Here is a 20941-nt window from a genome sequence, read left to right as displayed (position 1 = left end):
GCACCGTGAGCACTGTGAGAGCACCGAGAGCACCGTGAGCACCGTGAGAGCACCGTGAGCACCGTGAGAGCACCGAGAGCACCGAGAGAGCACCGAGAGCACCGTGAGCACCGAGAGAGCACCGTGAGCACCGAGAGAGCACCGTGAGAGCACCGTGAGCACCGTGAGCACCGTGAGAGCACTGAGAGCACCATGAGAGCACCGAGAGAGCACCGTGAGAGCACCGTGAGCACCGTGAGAGCACCGAGAGAGCACCGTGAGAGCACCGTGAGAGCACCGTGAGCACTGTGAGCACCGTGAGAGCACCGTGAGCACCGTGAGAGCACCGTGAGCACCGAGAGAGCACCGTGAGAGCACCGTGAGCACCGTGAGCACTGTGAGCACCGTGAGAGCACCATGAGCACCGTGAGAGCACCGTGAGCACCGAGAGAGCACCGAGAGCACCGTGAGAGCACCGTGAGCACCGAGAGAGCACCGAGAGAGCACCGAGAGAGCACCGTGAGCACCGTGAGCACCATGAGCACCGTGAGCACCGAGAGCACCGTACAGCACTGCACAATGGTGGGAAGCCTGCCTCATGTTTGGACTTGAAGCCACAGGAGGGAACTCACTTCTGACACTATATGCTGGTCAAAGCCTGTAGCTGGAAGGGCGTCAGGCCTACTGCAGAAGCTACAGTGGCTGCTAAGTGGAAGTCATGTGCCATCCAATGGCCCTTCAGAGCGGCCACACCTGCAGGTCTGGCCAGAGAAGCTTTTTCCTCTAGTGGTCAGCAGTGACTGCAGACTCGTAGCGACTCACAGTAGAGAATGAACGGCAGTTTGAATGCCTAGGCATATGGGACATAGAGGGCACCCTCAGAGCTTAGGGAGCAGAGAGAATGGAAGAATCAGAGGAACCGGGGTAACTGTGGAAAGCTAACTTCTGGCCTCGGCGGGGCTATGGCAATCTCAAACCCACAGCACAGTGACATCTGCACAGGACTGCAGGGCTGGGTCTGCCAGGTCCCTTCCAGGGAAAAGCAAGCGATCCGTAGAGCCCCACGCTCTCCAGGACTCAGAGGCAGGCAAAAGTTGATGGGAGAGGAGGATGATCTCCCACAGCAGTGTATTACAGTGCTCACGCTCTGTAAACACATTCCCCTGCTCCTGCAAACAGCCCAAGGAGACCCAGTCACCAGAACACAAGAAAGCAGAGGGAGCCAGCTGGGAATCTCTCTCTCTCTCTCTCTCTCTCTCTCTCTCTCTCTCACACACACACACACACACACACACACACACACACACACACACACAAAGTGACAGAATGAAATCCAGAGCTGTGCATAATCAATAAACTAATAAAGTAATTAAAACATAAAGTCCCAGCACTTGGGAGGTAACATCAGGTGGACCAGGGCTCAAGACCAACCTTAGGGACATAGAGAGTTTCTGGCCAGCATGTAATACATGAGAACCTGTTCAACAGAGGATGGTTTTTAAAAGAAAAAGGAACTTGTGGAAAAAACTGAGCAATTTTCCAATTTTTAAATGTTTCCTGTTGAACTATTTGAAGGTTGAGACGGCATGACAATTCACATTGTAATATTCCAGCACTTATATATTTCAATACTCCTTCACCATGTCACCAAGTTTTCAAAGACTAATGCACACCAACCCTCAGGTAGCACACAGTGGGAACTTTCCATTAGCTCGCCAGTCGTTCAATACAACCGCTCTCAATCCTGGAAATGCTGCTTTTCTCCCACAGGTTCCACACGCTTCCAGGAGCCTGGCTCCATGCTCTTCCCACGGCGTTCCTTTCCTCCTAATGCGCTCTTACCTTTCACCATTCCTATCTTCATTTCTTACTCAGAGGCTCAGAAGGCCTCTTCCTCCCGCTTCTGCTGAGGTGACCCTAGGATGTACTTTGAGGGTTAGGTAGTCTAGACAATTCTCTCAGGTACCCACCACACTGTTTTAGCTCTGAAAAGACTTCCATTATGGTTTTTAATGTTAATTGTTTATTTTCCATTTGGTCTTCTAGTTTAAGCATTAAGTAAACACAATGAATCTTCACACTCTCTCTCTCTGATCTTTTTCTTTCTCATATTTCAGTGTTATTTTCCTGGCTCTTTTATTTCTAGTCTTTATTCCTTTCACTGAACAGCTGGTAACACACCTCCCCTGGGTATCTTGTAAGTTAGTTTTCACTTCCAGAGTGAGTTTGTCTGTCTGTCCATTTCTTTGCGGAGTCCACTCGGGTTCTAAGTACAGGCGCCTGTAGTACCTTGTTCACACCCGGGCTCCCCGCTGGCCTTCCTCTGCTCGCCCCGCCCCCAGTCTCTCTCTCTCCCTCTCCTCCCTCTTTCTCTCTGTGCACACATGCATGCAGTTGCATGTGTATGATATGAATGTACGTCTGAAGACCTCATTCCTCAGGGCCTGTACAACTTGTCTGTGGAGCCAGCCCCTCACTGCTTGGGCCTTGCGATGATCAGGCTGGCTGGCCAGTGAACCCCAGAGTCTGTCTGTGTCTGCCTCACCAGTCCTGGGATTGCAATCCCATGCCGCCCCAGCTCCTTTGTGAGGGTCCTGGGGTTGAACTCAGGTCCTTATGCTGGCATAACAAGTACTTTAGTGACTAAGCCATCTCACCCTTTCTATTTTTGCTTTTATTTGCTGAAGTTGTCTACACATATTAAAAATGTATATAAATTAGATATAATTTTAAAAGGTTTTATTTAAATTTTCTATTCTACTCTTGTATTAACTTTGTACATTTGCTGGATTCTTCTTCTCTTGAGGATTATTTATATTAACTTTTCTGGGACTCGTAGGGGCCATTTATATGGAGTTGGATGGAGGGGATGAGCTAACTTACAAGGGAGAATTTTCAGTTCAAGAGCGCCCTCTGCTGTGGCCACAATGAACTTATTTAATAAAGTATCCAATGTGCCACAGGTGGGATTTTAAATACTCCCTTGCTTTCATAAAGCCCTTCCTTATTCTTTTCCCCCACATGTACCACTTAAGGGTGCCGTGTCCCCGCCCTTCTCCTCACAATGTCTTCTGTCCTCACAGAATTGTCACCAAACTCTGTAATCAGCACTTGTAACTGAGAAAACTGCAGCCACTCCTTCCAACATACACATGGCCAGAACCCAACACCTCATCTTTTCCTCTTACAAATAACCGAGGCTCTCTTTCTTAAGGACGTCCTTTTTATAAGACACTCACTGGCTCCAGAGGTGACCGCTTCCATTTTCCCTCTCCAAGACCCTGCTAAGAATGAAGGAGCAATTTCTGCACAGGAAGGCTGTGCACTTCTTCCTTACATCACTGTCTCCGACAACGGCATTGCCCAGATACAAGCTGAGTCTGTTTACGGGGAAAGGATTCTGAATCCAAGACAGCAAGGCTACAACCTGTGCTGAAACTGAATAAAATACTGCTCTGAGTAGATGAAGAAAACAGAGCAGGAACATGAGAAGCTCACAAAATCAGTTTATAATCCCTTCCTTTTGTGTCTGTGTTTCTCTCTTAAATGGACAGTGACCTCAGAAAACTTCTTTACTATTCTACTGCAGCACTCCTAAAAACAGCACTCTAAAATTATTTACAGTGCCCATACACAAAGTCATCTCTGACTCAGAGTACTTCCTCCTACAATGCCATGCTGAAATCAGATTATTCATGTGTAATGTGACAGCTTATTGGGAGACTAAAGGCCAAAGCATTGATCTAAGAATTAAAAACAACTATAAGATGTTGTGCTATGGAAGATGCTAACAATAAAAACAATAAATAACTCGAAGCACATTATCTAGAGTAACCCAAGGACATCAGGAAGAAATTCCAAAAACAGAACCAAACCACAATTTGGTATAACCCCTTGAATGAGACTGCTTGAAACAATTACTTGAAACCAAAATATATACCAGAGAAAGGAAATTAGCGTATTTATATATAGTAAGCTAAATTATATATAATATCATTCGAAGGCATGGAGAAACTGCCATCCCTTAGCTGTATTTTCAGCATGTCTGGGCAGCTGCAACTGGGCAGGAACCAGCTTTAAAGGTGATCAACACCCTTAGCCATCAGGGAAATGCAGATGAAACTTTCAGAATCCACCTCACAGCAGTCAGAATGGCCATTATCAGGGAAGCAACTGACAAACTGCTGGCACAGATGCGGGGACGAGCTACAGCCTCCCCCCCCCCAAAAAAAATAAAAGCAGAAATAGAAGTGCGGCATGACCAGCTGCTAGCTGTCCCGCTCATGGGCACACCTGAAGGACTTGCTGTCCCCCATTAAGACACCTGCACTCTCACCACTGCCCAAATGCCCATCAGTAGATGAACCGACAGGAAAGGTCGGGCTGGAGTGAGGGACTGAGTTCAGTTCCCAGCATCCAGTCAAGTAGCTTACAAGGACCTGCAACTCCAGCTCCAGGAGACCAGTTACCCTTTTCTGAACTTGCGCACACGCGCACACACACTTAAAAATAAATCTTAAAAAGAGAAAAATGTGATTCACACATGCAATGGGTTATTAGTCTTGTAAGGAAAATATCATGAACTTGGTTCCAGCAAATGGAGTGAGGTCACTCAGGTCTAGAAAGACAAAATCTGCATGACCCTCTTATGTGGTGACTCCAGGTTCACGTCTTCCTGTGTGAGTTTAGCTCTGAGCACACATGGCAGGAGCCTAGGAAGGAGCTTTCAGGGGGGAACATGGCAGACCTGCAGACACAGAGGCTGAAGGGAGGGCGTGGTGGACTGTTCACACCGTGAAGGCGCAGAGGCAGAACGCTGGCGGTGGGAAGCCTTTGGGAGGAGGGAACAGAGAGGTGGGGGACACTAATCCTAAAGACCACATGAACATATATAAACAGTGTAGGGAAAGCTGCTAGTTAGAGCCAATTTCACAATACCGTGCAGTGTGAAGAAAAACACCCCTATCTTACACACCACAAAGCAGCTGCTCACCTCAGCATGGCCTTACGACCTTTTGGACATCTCTGCTCCCTCACTGCTTTCCAGAGTCCCACCCACCGTCTACTGGGATTTGTGGGTCTCTTGACTGTGTCTTCACTGAACAGAGGGAACATCATGTTATTGTCATCACTACAGCCTCGATGAAGATGACTCCCATGGGGCCACCACTGCCTCTGGCGTCCTCAGTCCACTATTCTTGTTCCTATAGCAGTCTGGAAACCTGACAATGAGCTCATAAAGCACCAAGGTATCCTGGGAGCACAGAACGCAGTAATGGGTAGAAGCTGAGAGCCAGTGCCTCCCACGATCAACCTCTTCACGGCAGACACCCATAAAATGGCTTCAAACCCTGAAGTTGTTCTGAGGTTTAAACAAAACACTGATTTCAAAGTTTTTGGAATAGTGGTGGGCATTTACTAATATAGGAAACCTGAAACAAGTTACAAGCACAATTAACTTAGGTTAGATTACATGGTACTGGCACTTGTGTGTCTCTGGACATGGCTCTTTATGTTCTGTAGGTGACTTTCCAGTAAGTACCACTCTTCATTACCGTGGAGGCTAACTTCGAACGCACACGCAGGCGGGTAACAGCTGTTGCTGCTTATGCTGCCCAGCAAATGATTCGCACTCATTTAAAACGCACTGCCTGACAGACAAAGACCCACATCCCTGCTCCCGGACCTCACTGTCATCGCCCCACCTCAGTCATCTGGGAACACCACTCAGGCCCTTTCCCAGGACACAAGGTCGCACTCCTCGGCTGTCTTTCCCAGGGAGCCCTCTGCACTGTTAGGCAAAGCTCTCTGAGAGCTTCCTGCTCAGAGATAATTTCTAGCAATCGGTTGTTACACAGCCACAAAGGCAACTTCTGCATGAGGACCTAATTGAAGACTGCTTGAGAGACCAAGGATTGCTGACGCAGATGATGCCAGCCAATCGGGAGCTGCTGCCTAGAAGAGATGATTTGTTGGGACCAATGGGACACAGGTGGAGGGTATTAAAGGAGCTTGGCAGTGTTCAGGTGAAGCTTCCTGCTGCTTTCTCACAGGCTCCAGCGTCTGTGCTGTTGATTCCACACCTCCTCACGTCCAACCCCCAAGGGCAAGTAGGGTCGGGCAGTGGGTGGTCCAGGGCACAGCAGCAGATCCCTGCAAAATATGTTCTGCTCTAAACCATGCCAACAGCAGGTGAGGGACTCGGAACCCGCGGAGGCACATCTGGATAAAGTGCATTTGAACACAGCCTGAGCTGGACCAAGAAGGAAATTACAGCCCTGAAGCTCAGTGTCTGACATCTGAAAGCAGCCTCCACGGATCCTCTCTCTTACAAAAATCCAAAAAGCCTTGAAAAACGAGACAGAGGTTGAGCTTCATGTCAACTGATACTTAATACCAGCTGCTACCAGGACCAAGTACTGGAGGAAGCCAAGCTCCTTCCACTGAACGGGGGCGGGGCAGAAAAGACGCATGTTCCCATGGAGCGTGTGCCTGTCTCTACATAACCACTCTCTTGGCAATTCAACAATGTAAAAAGCAAGTCCATTTTTACTAGACATGTCTCTGGGTCAGCAAGCGGCGACCCAGTGACAAGCCAGCTGACCCCTCGCACTGACGCAAGGCCTTTCCACCTCACTAGGCAACGCTGTGCTCTGGAGACAGGGAGGTACTGAGCTCCTTCACAGTACCACACGGCCCTCTCCCGGAAAATGTCTCCTTCTCATGAAACTGGAAACGAACGCCAAAGCCAGGAGAGCCGGCTGTTTTCCTATCTGAGGTAAAAGGGCTCTCAGTCATTATAACCAATTCCTGGAGTGTCGAGGTTTGACTATGGCTAGTTTTTTTAAAAATATAAAGAAAGAAACGCTTTCATAGTAAAGCTATGCAAGATCTATTCAGGTCTTCTTCTGTACTGTAGGGAATATGAGTTATAGTGTGCACACTAAACAGAAAATCACAATCAACTTTACTTATTTTTAGCAGGGGTTAGAGCTTTCCCTCCCGTTACTGAGACTTGGATTGATACAGCATGTCTGTGCAGAGTAGCTACAGCAGTTAGAGTCCATGCCTTACACTCTCATCACGGGCCAGTACTCAGATGTCTCATGAAATACACGCCCTAACTTCCGACTTAATTCAAGTAAAGACACAGTCGCTGGAATGCTTGTGGTGACTTACACACACTTGCACAGTCCTTTCATACGCACTGAAATCGAGCTGTCAGTGTCTGTTCAGGAGGCATCGGCTGGAGTTTCTGATGGGCTTTGGTTTGTAATAGATAGCATCAGCAGAGTCAGTACAATCCCCAAACAAGGGATCATAAACAAAAATAAATTATAAACCAACACATCAAAGATAACTGTTCAAATAACTGCTGGGATGTGTGAGCAGACTATACAACCCAATGCTGCCATTCTCCCAAACTAATAAAGTCAAGCCAATTGAAATTGAAATCCCAGTGGGCTTCCTTTAGGAAATTGACGAGCTGACTTGGGCAAAATAAACTTCAACCACGACCTCATGTCATAATTAACTGGAAGTTCAACCATGAAATCTGAAACTATAAACTTCTGGAAGCCTCTGAGACTTCAGGTTAAGGCAAAGAATGAATCCCAGAGGACACTAAACAGAGAAAACTGATCAACCAACCAAGAGCAAGCCTCTAAAATGGAAGGGAAACCAAGGCTGAAGAAACAATTTGGGATTCATGTATCTGAAAAGGAACTTGTATCGGAACATGCAGAGACCTGACATCATTTAATGAGGAAGCAAATCAATATTCTGAAAATGAGCAAAAGACTTCAAAAGCTCCTTTCCGTGTATGGGTGACCAGTAGATAAAATCACGTGCAGCATCTTTCATTATTAAGTATGCACATTAAAGTTGTCATGAGCTCTTACTTCCCAGAATTCCTAGAGACACTGTGAGTGAGCACCTGTGGCACTACAAAGGTGCGGTCACTTTGGACACAGCTCTCAAGGTTCTTAAGAAGGTAAGCCTGCACTTCCACACTCAGATATCTAGTCATATTAGAAGAACTCTGAACATTTGTGTGCAAGTACTCACAGCATTGTTTTCTAAATCATTTCCAAAATCCTCGGTGGGGAGAAATGGCCTCAGTTAGTAAAGGAACAATCTGTAGGATAAGCAGCCGAAGTCTACTTCTGAGGCATTGGTGCTGCCGAGACGTCAACACTAATGCACAGATGCCTCACAAGGGACAGAGCCACAGTCACAGAACGTCACAACCCGTGCTCCATGTGCATGTTGGTCTACAGAAGGCAAACCCTGGGCCCAGGAAACGGCGTCAACATCTACTGGTGAGAAATCAGTCATAAAGTCCTTAGAGTGACAGACTGAAATGGTGACTCAAATATATGTCGGAGTCCTGAAATGTACATTAAAAGGCATTCTATTAAAGCAAATTATCCTTTGTTTAAAAATATCTTTAATCCTTGAAGGTTTCACACGATGTATCTTTTTGTTGTTTTGTTTGTTTTTGTTTTTCTGAAACAGGGTGTTTCTGCAGTGCCCTGGCTGTCCTGGAACCAACTCTGAAGACCAAGTTGGCCTTAAACTCAGAAATCCACCTGCCTCTGCCTCCTGAGTGTTGGGGTAAATAGAACGGGCCACCACTGGTCAACTACAATGTAGCTTTTTAATGAAAAACATAGCTAAGGACAACACACACATAAAATAATAGCACTAGAGACAAAGCACAACTCTGTCTGGGGGAAAGAACCACGTCTGTATTCTTCCGCTCACCGGGCTCCATGATGTCACCTCAGCATGTCTAAGTTCCAGAAAACACATGAGAATTCTGTTTCTTACAGCTGCTTCGGTTAGTGTTACATACGGACGATTTCATTCTCTATAATTAAGACACTAAGTGCTAAGTTACTGCACAAAAATATAAAATTGCCAATCTGATCCGATATACCCTCATTGTTTCCATTGCGTGAGAATGGTTTTTAATGTAACTAGTATTTTTAATAACATGGTATTAAATACTGCTGGTCTAAGATCTGAAACAATAAATAACAGTGTAACCCAAAATTACCTCCACAAACGTGTTTTTATAATATTTACTTTTGTGTGAATTAACTTTTCTCTATATAAACCGTCCCTCATGTCTGCGTGTGAACAGTGCCTGCACACATGAGATAATGCCTGTTCACACAGGTAAAAGCTCCTAGGGCAAGATAGAGACGAAGTTCTGATGATAACTGAATGAAGGATATCTAATTCTTGGGTGCAGTCTAAGTGACACAGGCGCACAACACTACTGCCCCCTGCTGACACCAGTCAGAACAGCACCGGGTAAGTGGCAATATCCTAACAAAAGTTATCTGCAAACACTAGAGGGCGCTCTAAGACAACAGACATTGGTATGCAGCTGTAAAACTTAATTCTATTCTCAAATACAAACTGAGACAACTGTCAGCACTAAGAATTTTGGTTTCAAACAAACCCACTCTTCCAGAGCAGACACTGTCGCTGCCGTCCTCGGCCTCCTTACAGCACACAGAACGGAAACCTGGCAATGCCTGTCTCTAAGGGTTCAGGCAGCTTAAGAGAGTAAACGCCTTTAAGGCTTGAGGTCAAGGGAAGTTATAAAACTAATCTGTAGGAGATGTAAGGCTAAGTGTACTGAATTTATAGTACAGTTTATTAAAGTACTAACGTATAGTTTAGCAGGTGTTCATAGGTAATTTTAAAGCTACTGTGGTTTTTCTCTTTTCTTCTTTTCTATTTTTTCACATATTTACTTTATAGCCTGCTCATGGTCCCCTGCCAGTGACCCCCTCCCACAATCTTCCCCGCCTACTTCCCCTTCTGCTGAGTGGGTGGGGGCCTCCCTGGATATCCCCCCAACCTTGAACATCAAGTCTGTATGAGGCCAGGCACATCCTTTTCCACTGAGGCCAGCCAGACAAGGCAGCCGAGGCAGAAGAATACACAAGAGACAGCCTGGGATATAAAGGGATGTAAAGGTGCGATTTTAAAAAGGGGAGACGCTGTTATTTCTATTCCCTTATCTGCTGCCTCCACAGTTTCAAGGGCAACAGCCATAAGAAATTGGAAAAGAAAAAATAAAATAATTTGAATTCTAAAACAAGAAGTGAGATATAGGCTAACTCTTCACAGGAAACGTCTTTCCTGGCACTTTAATCTATTTCTATTAATTCAGTGCTGCAATTATAAATCCAGAGACGTCCCATGCTCAGTCGGGCTAGAACTAAGTGCTAGAAAAACGCATCGCTGTAGTTCCCACAAAAGTTTCTGTTAACTAAAGCATTACTTAATCTCAACGAGGCATTTTTCCTTTCAAAAATAATGACTGAAAAACTGAGCATTATAAATATTTCAAACCCCCAACATCAGCCAATTTCCCTCAGCCTCTCTCACAAATACCCCGGGGCTCTACGCAGCGACCTCTGGCTTGTGCCCCTGTCCCATCACCCCTAGCCAATGACTAAAAGTCCCAAGGGCAAAACAGTTGAATGGCAGAGTGTTGTGGAGCTCAAGACTCCCTGGTACATCTCAAACTGCAGTATGACCAATACTGTATTGTAGAAAACATCAAAATCCAGTCGTGACCGCAGCTCCCAGCCACAGGGACAGCTTCTGCCTGAAAAGCATGCGGCGTGTGAAGACTGTGGAAACAAAACGTCTTACAAACACCACCCTCAGCCCTTAGAACAGTCTCTAAAAAATCTAATAATACAAAAACTACAAAGATACCTGCTGCCCGAGGCCTGTGAATCCCACTGCAAGCTCATCATTTCTGTCGTGATCTCCACCTTGCGCACGCTTCCGAAGAAATCAGTTATCAGGACATGTTTAGGGTCTCGCTGGAAAAGGTCAGTGCGATGTCCAGGGGTAGACACACAGAGACTTTTGGGACATACTTGAAACTGAAAATAATAACAATGACACAAATATATATGCACCCTTAAATCCAGTAAAACAATGCATTAGACTATAGTGTATTTTAAAGATGAGGTACTGGTCCTAAAGACTAGCATTTTGTTCCTCTGTTGTAAGGGACATTCTAAGGAAGACGTGAGAAGAATGATAAAGGAACCTGGCCAGACAACTGTCATTGGGTTTGACTCTAACATGACAGTTAAGTAAAATGTGCCACAGTAGTCCAATATGTAAAAAAGCCCAGCGGGACTCCAGGAAGGTAAAGTATTACCGCCTACACCATACCTCATGCTGTTCCTATGAAACTGTGCCACATTATATGCCAACTAACTTCATTTAACCACTTTAACCACAGTGGAAATGAACCAAAGTTACCTCCAAGACATGCAGATGAAAACCATGACTTCTGCACTCACAGAAGTCAGAGTAAAATCTGTGACACTGGACACTAGTGAATTCCCAAGGACAGAAGATTCTCCCTCACTAAAAAGCAGGAGTGTTCACTGAAGTTCACACAGTCCCCACCTAAAGAGTCTGAGGTACAGACTTTGTAAACTGGTAACAACCATCACCAGTGCACAGTGCACTTTTGGGGTGTCCAGCTCTTCTAACATTGCTCCTATAGACCCAACAGTCCTAAGACCACAATCCCTTTCAGCAAACTTTACTCTGCATCTCTAGCCAATAGAAGACAAGTATGATTATGACTTAGAGGCATACCAAATTCATGTTACAGATCAATCTTTGTGTTCCTTTTTGGGAGGAAGGGGTGGTCTTTAAACAGGATCTCTCTACATTGCCCTGGCTGTCCTGGAATCCACTCTGTAAACCAAGCTGATTTCAAACTCACAGAGATCCACCTGCCTCCATCTCATTAGTCTTGGGATTGTGTGCCACCATGTCTGGCACTTACAAACTATTCTTATTGAAAGACATTAAAATAATCATCAATGAATTTTCAAATGCAAGCAAGATACCAAGGTAAGATATTAGTAAGGCATGTAGATGGATGGATGGATGGGTGGGTGGGTGGGTGCGTGAATGGACGGATGGACAGACAGATAGACAGATGGATGGATTATATGATAGATACATGATAGATGATTGATAGAGTATATGTATATAATATATACTATAATCAATTAAAAGTTACTTCTAATGAAATTTCAGTGGGAAAAGTATTTTTAAATTTATTAGACATCAAAAACCAATACATATTTTAAACTTTTGAGGTAGCATGCCATTCATTCCAAACACTGAGAATCAACTTGTAAAACAAAGCACTGTGAACCAGGTGATGCATTTTATTTAGGCTCCAAGTAAATGTCTGTCACATTCCTATGGGACCCTTTTCATCCCTCTCCAGTTCTGTAAGGCAGAGGGTCTAAGGGAAAAGCATGTTTTCATAAGGGAGAAAAATAGAATGGTGTCTTTTTCTATTTAAAAATGAAATTAGCATTTAAAAAGTTTGTTTTAGTATTCAAATCCCTATCAGGAGTTAATAGGCATCAAAAAACAGAATCTTCAAATTGCTGTTAGCGAGTACTCCTACCACACTTGGCAGCCAACAGCAGGAGCTCTCGGAATCTGCCAGGACTCCTTCCATACCAAAAACCCACTCAAAACTGTTGTGCTCAGTTGGAGGCCAGGGCAGAGCTGCTGAGGTGAAAGGTAAGGACAGAGCCATCTATCTGCCCAGTCACCCAGGAAAGCACACAGTGTCACCCCATGTGTCAGGCACAGCAGTGTCTACACTGACTCAACATCAAAACCCACGCTGAGCCAGGCACAGTGCAGCAGCACAGGGCATGGAGAGGGAACAGCAGAGGGACTGGACCAGTGTGTGAGGATGGCAACCTGGTGTAAGCAGACGCCAAGAGTGACGTCATCACGTGACCACCGGCCGCAGCTTCTCACTGGGCCAACTCAACAGCAACCTCATGCTGCTGTGGTGGGAATGGCACAATCAACACAGGAAAGACGGGAAATTTTAATTAAATTCAAGTTACATCAAGAAATTATAGGCCACAAAAACTACGTAAGGTAAAGACTCTTCCAAGAGCTTCACATTAAATGACAAAGACTTCACTCAATGCCTGCAATCAACAAAAGACAGTGGTAAATGTCACAAAGGAAAAATTAAGTTCTATGGAAGCTCTGGAAAGGTAAAATACATCCCAAAAAAAAACTTAAGTGGCTTTCCTGGAAGAGTGCTGCCTGATTTAACCCACTCAGAATGGCAGAACTGCAAAACATAAAGTGATCATTTTTAAAATATACCTAGTAGGCACAGGAATGAGCATGTGAGGTGCCAGTCAGGTTGACAGCTGAAGCTTGTGGCCCTGCGTGCTGAAGGACACTCTGGGAGACAAGATGGCCCAGCAGGTACAGGGACACACCACCAAACCTGACAACCTGAGTCCCACCCCCAAAATCCACAGGGCAGAAGGACACAACCTACTGACTCCTGCAGTTGTCCTCTGGGCTTACATGCTACACTTCATACGGTACACATGCACACTCACACACCACATAAACAGGTAAGCATGACTTTGAAGGTTGTTTTCCAAAGAAGATATTAATAAAAAGGTGAATTCAGAACAGTTTAAAAGGCCACACCATGATGCTAAGACAGCATCCATGGCTCCTGGGAAGAACAGACCTCACGCACCCCGTTACCGTCAGCACGCCCATGTGCTGTAATCAAGTCAGTAGATACTTACGAGGTCATTCATGCTACTTTGGCTAGCTGGATTAATCTCTTCCAAAAATTCCAAGACATAAAACGTGTACCTGTCCATAAGATGGACTCCAATCGCGGGGTCTGGCTGATGCTGTGAACATGGAGCAGAGTCAGCGTCAATACGATCATCTGAAGAAGTGGCTTAACACACAAGTGTCCTGTTTTCAATGTCTAAGATTAGCACACATGTTCATAAAACATATCAAGTGGTTCGAGAGAACACGTACCGACAGTGAATCCTCTCCCACCTGGCTACTAGCCAAGGCCATGATGTTCGGGGAGTAAAACCGCTCGTACATGGACGCGCCCTGGCAAGTGTCAATAATGAACAGCAGCTCGTTGTAGCTGAAAGAGAGGTGGATCGTGCTGGTAACTGAGCTAACACGTCTCCAGTAACGCACAAGTCTAAGTCTGAGCCATCTCATTCTAAAGGCTGAAAGACAAGTCCTACACATGACGACATTGCAAAGGGAGCAGGGGTCGCCTCCCAAGCAGCAGCGGCCATCTGTTTTCCTTCTGCTCTTTGCCACATGACTCAGAACTGAGACAGACACACAAGAACCACCTCGCACACAGTTTTTCATGGAAATTTCACACACGCATGCAGAGCTGTAACTCATGAGCATGTATGTGTGTATACATGCATGGTGCACACATTTCATATGTGAGCACGAACACAGCACACTCAAGCAAAGTGAGGTACAGCTGGACGGAAAGACACACAATCACACGAGTGAGGTAAGAGCAGCTCACACACACTGGGACACACGGGGCAGGCGGGCATGGTGTCCAAGCCACTGCTGTCGTCAGGAACAACTTAGAGTGTCCCACAGTCCATCAGAGGGGAAGGCAGGGCCTGACCACTCCATCCATGGTGGCAGGAGCTTGTGACAGTCACACTTCTGTGGCTCAAAACATGAAAGCTCTGGCGAGATCAAAATTCTGCCATTACTCTCACAGTCCACCCCAAAGTGCTGCTTCTATTAGATCAGCCACAGCCCCAAGGGTTCCACAGCCCCTCAATACAACTGGGAACCATATGTTCTAACAAACGAGCCTTAGGGTGAGCTCTGGCTTCCTGTCTCCACTTCTTCACCTCCAAGCCAACCACAAGCTTCTGCCACTAACAAGAGAATCAGTGCAATCACTGTGCCTTCCTTACAAAGGTGGACGGCCCTTCCAGAACTGCAGTCCCCGAAGATGCTTGCCGTGTTTCTGTATCCTTGCACTGAGAGGTGGGGTCATTACTGCGCTGTGCCGCTCCTGACTGTGACAGGGAGCATGAGTCTGGAGCTGTTGGCTAGAGAAGGCCCACAGCGCTGCAGGCAGACCCTAGTGGGCAGGAAAGTCTGCGTTCGTCAGGCCACCGAGGACACTAGGAGAAGGACTGGAGATGTTCCATCTGTATTCTGGCAAAGAATCTGGCCACATTTTCCTTCTACTCTGAAACTCTGAATGATGCTGAATTCTAACGCAATAAACTAATTTAGTGGCACACAGCTCTAACAGCTGCTCAGGAAGCTGAGCAGGGATATCCTGAGTTGAAGGGCAGCCTGTGTTACACAGTGAGTCTCTCTTTCAAACACAAACACATGGAAAGTGACGATGGCCACTACATGACATGGGCTCTTAAAAGACTTGTGACCAAGACTTACAACCTAAGTTCAGTGTCTCATGACCACATGGTGGAAGAATACAACCAACTCCACAAGCTCTCCTCTGACCTCCACATGCACAGTACACTATGCATGTACAAACACATACACACACAAGTGTGCACACATATGAGCATGCAAGTGCATACATGCACACAACACTAAATACATGAAAAAATGTTTCAAGTCATCATTCATGCTAAATAATAACTGAATTTTTCTTTCACAAAACTCTGTTCAGTGAAATAACAAATATAAAATTCAGATGGTAGGAGAAATGATTAGGACAAGTTAAAATCATATTAAAAAAACTACACACCTCCCACAAGAAATTTTGATTTTAGTTTATCTAGGAAAAAGAGGTCATTTGGGACTGAGTATGTAGCCCAGGGTAGAGCACCTGTCCTGTGTACATAGCCCTGGTTCTGCCCTGACACTGCAGGAAAAAAAAAAGGGGAGAAGTTAAAAGATGAAGTGAAGAGTTACTTGCTAATTACCGTCTTTTCTGCCACATCTGCTCAAAAGCATCTGCAAGTTCTATGTTAGTGATTTCTTCAGAATCTTGGAATTTCAAGAAACCATTTCCTCCGTGACCTTATAGAAAGCCAAAAAGACAATAGTGACATATTCCCTAATGCACACAGACCCACATACAGTACACACACTGACATATCCTCTAATGCACACAGACCCACATACAGTACAAATGCTGACATATTCCCTAATGCACACAGACCCACATACAGTACAGACACTGACATATCCTCTAATGCACACAGACCCACATACAGTACAGACACTGACATATCCTCTAATGCACACAGACCCACATACAGTACACACACTGACATATCCTCTAATGCACACAGACCCACATACAGTACAGACACTGACATATCCTCTAATGCACACAGACCCACATACAGTACAAGTGCATCCAGATACACACACTAAGAATACCTGCTGTGTTGCTTTAATAATACTTCCTTACCAAAGTATTATATGGGCTAGAAAACAAATTTAATTTTCCATACCAATTTAAAATAGAATGCATAAGAACAGTACATTTAATTTCCTTAAGAGGTTTTCTATCATTCAATTGCATAAATCCACTGGCCCCAGTAGTATGTCTGAAATTAATTCTACTACAAAGAAGCTAAAACCCTGACTAGTTCCTGGCGCCCTTCACTCAGTGTATTCTGCCACTATCACTAGGACGTGTGTGTGCCCTGACCACAGAGCACAGTCCACTAGCAGGCAGGGCGTGGATATGAAACAGCTGGTGTCTGGACTGGGCCCCAGCTGCGCCATGCACAGGCTGAGCTACTTTGGGTGAATAACTTAATCTCTGCCTCCTCCTCCTCAGCCACACAGAGAGAGCAGTGCCGGCTCACACAGCCCGTGTGCAGATAAGCCATGGAGGAGGGAAAAGCCTGGTCTAGTGACATACGAGTGGTTGGTGACTACGCCTCATGAGACACCCTGCAGCACAAGTTAGTCAAAACACACTAGACGTCAGCTACCACTTAACCCCAGGCAAGTGCTGTGCGCGCTGTAAGGCCTGCATGACCGTACATGGCGGCTCTGGATATCAACACCAACCTCCCGAGGCTGCCTAAGGATGAAACGCATTGGCAGAGGCGTAATTTAAGACAGTCCATGGTGTACAGAAAGCCTCAAAAGTATCGGCTCTTATGTTATTACTGCAATTATCAGCTATTCCACTGGGTTGCAGTCTGTATTAGAACTGCCGGGATGTCCTTCATGTCCGCAGTTATTTTCAAAGAATGGCAACAAACCAAGAGAAAAATGTAAAATATGCAAATCCTGTAGTTTACTACATTAACTGAAACTAACCTACAAATTGTACCATCCAGGAAATATGCTCAACATAGCGCCTCACAGACCCACCCCAGACCAAAACAAAGACATTCAGGCCACTGCACGGCACGGCACACTACTTTAACCAAAGGTCAGTCTTTACTTTAGCATTTGTTCACCAGGTTCCATTTAATCATGTTTCAATGTACTCCACTAAAAACTCTTCAAACTCTGAAATACCTGTCATATAAATGAGGATATTGCTTCTGTCATCGGAAAGAAGACGCTTTGAACGAGGGGTGCTGGGTGGAACCCTCCCGGTTAATACCCGTAAAAAGTTTTCCACGGTTACCTAAAAAAAAAATTATTCTCTTTTAAAAAAAAGAACACTCAGATGAAATTGAACCTGAAGATATCCAAAATATTCCTCCAATCTATATATTATTCAGTGTAAATTGAAAGTAAAACTGAAAACAAATTATAGTGCAAAAACTAGATTACTCAAGCTAAGCACGCACCTCTGCAGGCCTCAGCCCGGTGCGGGGCGTGTGCCTGTGACCAGCATAGGGGGTGGGGGGGACGGAGGCAAAGGAAGGAACCTCAAGGCCAGACTGGGCTGTACGGCAGGGCACAATGGACAGAATACCTTAGAACTAAAACTAACAAGGAAGACCTGTGCTGGAGCAAACTAATTTAATTCAACTTAGAACTTTAAATACTATGTGTTAGAAATTGACCCCAAAGTTTACGGATTGTTTATACTAGCAATTCTTTGGGAGGACACAAAATACAAACACTTGTCAGTAACTACTCAGTCAATGAGAGGCTGGCCACACAACAGGACGTGGCATGCTGCCACCAACACCACTGCCACATTATCTATCTTTAAATTTGGATGCATTGTGTCGCTCAGATTTCTATCAGATTATCTTCATCTTATAAAACACATTTTATCAGATCTTCCCAATTTGAAATTTCTAGGCATCTGGGATTCTTCGAAGGCGTGTTTAAAGCAGTAGGGAAAAAAATACTAATTTAAAGTAAACGGTTGAGTCATATATCATCCATAATTTATAATTCAATTTAAAAAGCAAAATATCATTCAGCTTTTTCAACGTGTTTATTTCTCTAGACCATAAGTGGGAAACATGTATGAACATATGTGCACAAGCTGTTTACATGCATAAACGCATGTGCATAAGCTGTTCAGAACCCAGCAAAATTCTGAGGGTTTTAATACGATTTCTTATTGGCTAACAAGGTAGGGAATGTTTTTCCACTTTCAGATGACCACATAAGAAGTTGAGCATTCATTCCCATCAATCTGCAGCTGTAACCTGAGTGTGGCACAGACACAGGACCAGTCCTTAACGGGGCTCACAGCCTGGGACAGGCGTGCTCTGATGTGACAGCCTCCTCCTCTCGGGGGCTCGGTGAAAAGGAAGCAGTGTCTAAGACGGCTTCAAATCCAAACAGGCTTGAACTTAAAAACCAGGTTTCTAAGGAAGAAGATATTGCAGAATGCCACTCGTAGAGCGCATGTTACTTTTAACTGGGTGACTAGGTAACAGTGGGAGCGTATTTAAGGTGGTCTCATGTCAGACAGGTGAGCCTAACCTTTATCCTGAAGCACAGCCTGTCATCTACAAAGTAACGCCTGAGAACCACCAAGAGAAGAGTCTCATAAGAGTCTCACTGTGAGCTTCAGTAGGATGGCAATGTTACGCTCTGTTCTGTTCATAACTATCCCAGGGCGCAGAGGCCCATAGCACACAGACTGGGCAGGGTCCACCACTCAGTAGAGGAGGAGTCCTTGTTAGCCATGGGGTTTATCCACGACCAAGTGCCAAATAAAAATACCGACGCTGAGACTATAGATTGAGTATGAAAACCCAACCTTTCCTGTTAAAGCAGTCAACACAACTGTCCTGGTCAACTCTATGCATTAAGAGTTGTGAACTCCAAAGCTGATTAGACCCCACAGGAGCTCCACAACTAGCTGGAGTTTAAAGATGGCTGCCACACTTGAAAATCTTGAGAGAGGACAAACCTCATAGCTTCTGTAGTCCACCTCCACATCGTCTCCATACACATTGAGCTCCATGTTCTTGTGGCTGAACACTGTGGCTGGCTTGGGGTTCCGAGCATTGCACGCCATGTCGTCAGCAAGCATCAGGACGATGTGACTAGCAAAGAGAATTGCAGAAAAGGAATCTTTACATAAAGCTCAAAGTTCAACAGATACATGTGTAAGAAGTAGAAATTCTATTCAAGCTTTTCCTCATTAAAAATAACTGAGTTTTCACTGAGGCAGTCAGAGCCTTGCCTAACTCCCATGTTATCATATACATGAGTTGTGTAAGCTCAAAGCAGAGAACAGGCATTCTTACATTACCCACAGAACTTGGTGTAAGTAAACATCTTCCTCGTAACAAAGGGAAGCTAAAGGAGCTACAGCAGACAAGACATTTTAACTTTTCAGAATATCTAACATCCTCAGAAGTAGAAGGCTCCACACTAAACGATGATCTTGCAAAGAATTTAACTTTCAGACATGTAAGCATGAAATCTGCAGTCTGTGAACCTGTGAAAGCAGTGCAGCCAGGCATGGAGCCAACTCAAACTACACCACACCAGCCACACCCCTCAGGAACGCTAGCCACAACCGTTGCTCACTTATGAAGCCTGCCTGTGGTTACAGTGAGGGCTGTTTATGTCTACTGTTCCGAGCCCTACCACTCATATTCTGAACGCTTGTCTTCACTGGCCTTTTTGCTCTTTCTGCTTTTTCCAAGCCACTGACGAGTCAGACTTCAAACAATTCAGGTCCTCAATAAGGCAAAGTATCTCATGGCCTGCTTTACTGCTCCAGGACAAGAATGCATCCGAAATCCACATCATACCCTGTCGCCCTTCCGTGAGGATTCAGGCTGATGGAGGACTCAACTATACCCATCCTGGTTACCACCACACTCGGGCCTGGAATATAGTTGACACTTAATAATTTAAATGAGTCAAGTATTTTCATTTTTGAAAACCTGAAGAGGAAATTGATCTCACCACAGAAACTTGGTACCACGAGTCAGAAGACTTCTCTACTCTACATATACTTAGGCTCCTCAGCACAGGGGAAACCAACATGGTAGTATACGTAATTAACTTAGCAGAGACAGCAGGAAGAAAATGTTCTGCTACATAGGTTCCAAATACATTAAAGTTCAAGCCTGAAATACTGTGATTGTCTGGGAAGATCTCTATCCCGGAAGCAGTCCAAGCCGCTTTTGATATAATATATCAAACACAGTATATTAATCCATGTATTTCTCAAAGATAATGTTGAGCCTCAGAGTAAGTACTATGACCCTTGATTAAACATAGTAAAAATAATTTTACTAGTAATAATATACATGAGTAACAAGTTGAAAAACAATAGATTACAAAGATTTCAAAGTATAACACATTCTAATTCACTGTTTAGAGCTCAGAAAATGTTTAAAACTGACTTTCTGATGAAATACAAATTTCTCTTTGGGCCAGATATTTAAACTTTAGTATAAACACACACACGCACACACATGCACACACGAACGGGCTTACAATCCTAATGACAGACTAAAGATGGAAAACCTCCCTCCCATTTGAAGTGTGAGGGTGGCACGGCTCTGCGAAAGCAAACACCTGCTGGCCTGCGCCGGAAGGGTTTAGTCTGGGTCCACCTTTAATGTTTCTCTCTTGTGACAACTGTTCTACCAATCATAACTTGATGATACAGTCTCTCCACACAATTATAATGTACATTATATAACCGACA

The 20941-nt window shown here is 44.9% G+C and overlaps 1 protein-coding gene across 1 annotated transcript in view; it reads right to left on the bottom strand.

The window, feature by feature from the left end:
- Positions 1–20941, bottom strand: part of PIGK (phosphatidylinositol glycan anchor biosynthesis class K) — a 79454-nt gene that overhangs the window by 32391 nt on the left and 26122 nt on the right. Inside the window, exons 4-9 of the mRNA XM_080915143.1 lie at positions 19181–19316; positions 17371–17482; positions 15807–15903; positions 13882–13999; positions 13635–13745; positions 10726–10898 (exon numbers count right to left, since the gene is read on the bottom strand). Of these exons, the coding sequence (XP_080771269.1) occupies positions 10726–10898; positions 13635–13745; positions 13882–13999; positions 15807–15903; positions 17371–17482; positions 19181–19316 (747 nt within the window). The remainder of the gene's footprint in view (positions 1–10725; positions 10899–13634; positions 13746–13881; positions 14000–15806; positions 15904–17370; positions 17483–19180; positions 19317–20941) is intronic.

This window comes from Micromys minutus, assembly GCF_963924665.1.
Source record: "Micromys minutus genome assembly, chromosome: 4".
NCBI classification, from domain to species: Eukaryota; Metazoa; Chordata; class Mammalia; order Rodentia; family Muridae; genus Micromys; species Micromys minutus.
This window is presented reverse-complemented; position numbering and strand designations above follow the sequence as displayed.